Here is a 2,165-nt window from a genome sequence, read left to right as displayed (position 1 = left end):
TGACCCCGAGCCGGGGAGCTCCGGCGTGCTGCTGAGTCACGCGAACTAAAAGTAACAGAATCGGGCGAAAAGTGACGCCGTGAGGTGGATCTTGTCCTTCCTCTCTTCCTCCTCACCTGAGCATTCCCTCTTAGTCTTTGCCTTATCATATTGTGGATTGGCTTCATAAGTATATGCCCAATTCACTCCATCTTCTTTTCCTGATCTCCCTTTCAGTTAGCTATTGTTTGGTTATGATCTCTAGTAAAAAATCATATATCATGCATGATTCAATCCAACCAACAATCCATTCCATTACTTATAATTAGTTCTGTCAAGAACAGCCCAAATTGTTTCAAGTCACTATATCAGTCAAATAATGATATGGAGGAATAGCTTGTGGTTTTGGCATAACACATTTATGAGGATATAAGTCTGTTGCATAATTATGATTTATCAGTTACACTCATCACTGTATATACTGTCAACTTAATTTTTATAGAAAAAAAAAGATTTTAAAAACTGGGAGGCATTTTGTTTCAAACTAAGTCTGTGGAAAGCTTAGGGGGTTTTTTTATGTAGAAATGTTTATTTTCTAAGAATGTATGGTCCGTAGTAATAATTAAAAGTTGAGATCCACAATTCTTTTTCATCTTCAATCACTTTGTCGCAGCTCAACTTTATTGTCTTTATTTCTGCTGAAAGGATACAATATAATATTGTCTATTTTAGGAACTTGCTTAGGGGACCTGTCAAAGTGCATATATGGGCTTACGATTAAATTTTCCCTGGCCATCAATGAGTTCCGCAATGATATGTACATATTGTCATGCGGAGGAGACACTAAGGACACCTCTGGCTTATCCATATGGTGGAAAGGCAGCCATCTAAGAGCTCGAGTGAGAACAGAGACGAAGGAATGGAAAGTGAGTATGCTCGGACTGAAGAGATACTTGCTTTACTTTACTTTTCTGATCCAGTGGCCATCTGAGTTCAAACAGAAGAGATCAAGTTAAAGCAATGGATAATTGTATGAAAGGGGCGGATAATTGTATTTTATCATGCTCATTTCTTCAAGTCACTTAAAAACTAGATGTGTGTACATTGTGCTCATTAAAGTGAATATGCAGTCCCCCCCCCCCCCCTCCCCCGTTCAATTAAATCTCTTGTTGTAGTCATATTGTCCTTTCCCTATTCTTCAATGAACTGTTCTCTTAATGGTTTAAAAGCTTTTTTTTGCTTTCTTTCCTTCTCTCTTTTTTAATTACATTACTTTACCAACCTCTTGTTTGACTCTTACCATTTGCATTTTTTTTTTAAAGCATCCACTGACTTTTCTCCTTTTCTGAGTCCTTAGTCCTTATTTTATTTTTTCCGTGTCTTCCATTTATTTGATTTTTGCTTTGACTTTCATTCATTTTTCATCATTTTTAATTTTACAATCATGTATGTTTTCATCCCGTTTTGACTGGTCATTCAGGAAATATCTCCGTGTAAAGTGGGTAATGCCCATGATATTTTGTGTTAATTTGTATTGTAACAGAGGCTTCTCCTTTGTTTTCTTTATTTTCCAGTCAGTCAGCTCCTTCTGTCATCTTGAAGTTTATTCACATGATTTTTCAGCTTCTCAAATTTAGTTGCTTATAAGGAGATTAAAAAGCATCAAAGATACTCCTCCATTAGTGTTCAGCCTCAGTCTCGGATATGAAACTAGTGGTTTGGGGGGAGGGGGTTAAATGTTTATGAAATGTTCTCTTTTGCAATAAAAGATTAATTTCATGCTTACTTAACTTTTATATATTATGGGGGGTCTGTTCGTTACTTGCACTACACCTTGCCACGTTCAGTGTGATTTTGTTCATAACGTGATATATTTTTTTTTTTATTTGAAGAAGTTATCTTCAAAGTGCTGTCTGTGTGACTATGGGTAGCTTGTTTAAGAGAGAGTTCGGGGGGAGGGGGGGGGGGGGGGGGGCTCCCCTAAGGGGGGGGATATGGTTCCACCCTCTTTTTCGAAAAAAAATAGATGTGGGTGAACAGGGGGAAAAAAAATTTTATGAAACTTTTTTTTTCAAAAAAAAAGAAAAATTTCCGCTTTCTTTATTTTTTATATTTTAGGGGGGGTTTTTGTTTTTTCCCCCCCCCCCTCCCCCTTCCGGGGGGTTTTTTTTAAAACAAAAAAATTT

General features: G+C 37.0%; 1 protein-coding gene across 3 annotated transcripts in view; it reads left to right on the top strand.

Annotated features, from left to right (window-relative positions):
* The first annotated feature begins 715 nt into the window (after nucleotides 1–715).
* LOC106014199 overlaps nucleotides 716–2,165 on the top strand; it is a 100,180-nt gene continuing 98,730 nt past the window's right edge. For all 3 annotated transcript variants that reach the window (XM_035973992.1, XM_035973989.1, XM_035973993.1), the window contains exon 1: nucleotides 716–905. In XM_035973992.1, the coding sequence (XP_035829885.1) occupies nucleotides 795–905 (111 nt within the window). In that variant the 5' untranslated portion in view covers nucleotides 716–794. The remainder of the gene's footprint in view (nucleotides 906–2,165) is intronic.

Source organism: Aplysia californica, unplaced genomic scaffold (assembly GCF_000002075.1).
Source record: "Aplysia californica isolate F4 #8 unplaced genomic scaffold, AplCal3.0 scaffold00002, whole genome shotgun sequence".
Lineage (NCBI taxonomy): Eukaryota > Metazoa > Mollusca > Gastropoda > Aplysiida > Aplysiidae > Aplysia > Aplysia californica.
This window is presented reverse-complemented; position numbering and strand designations above follow the sequence as displayed.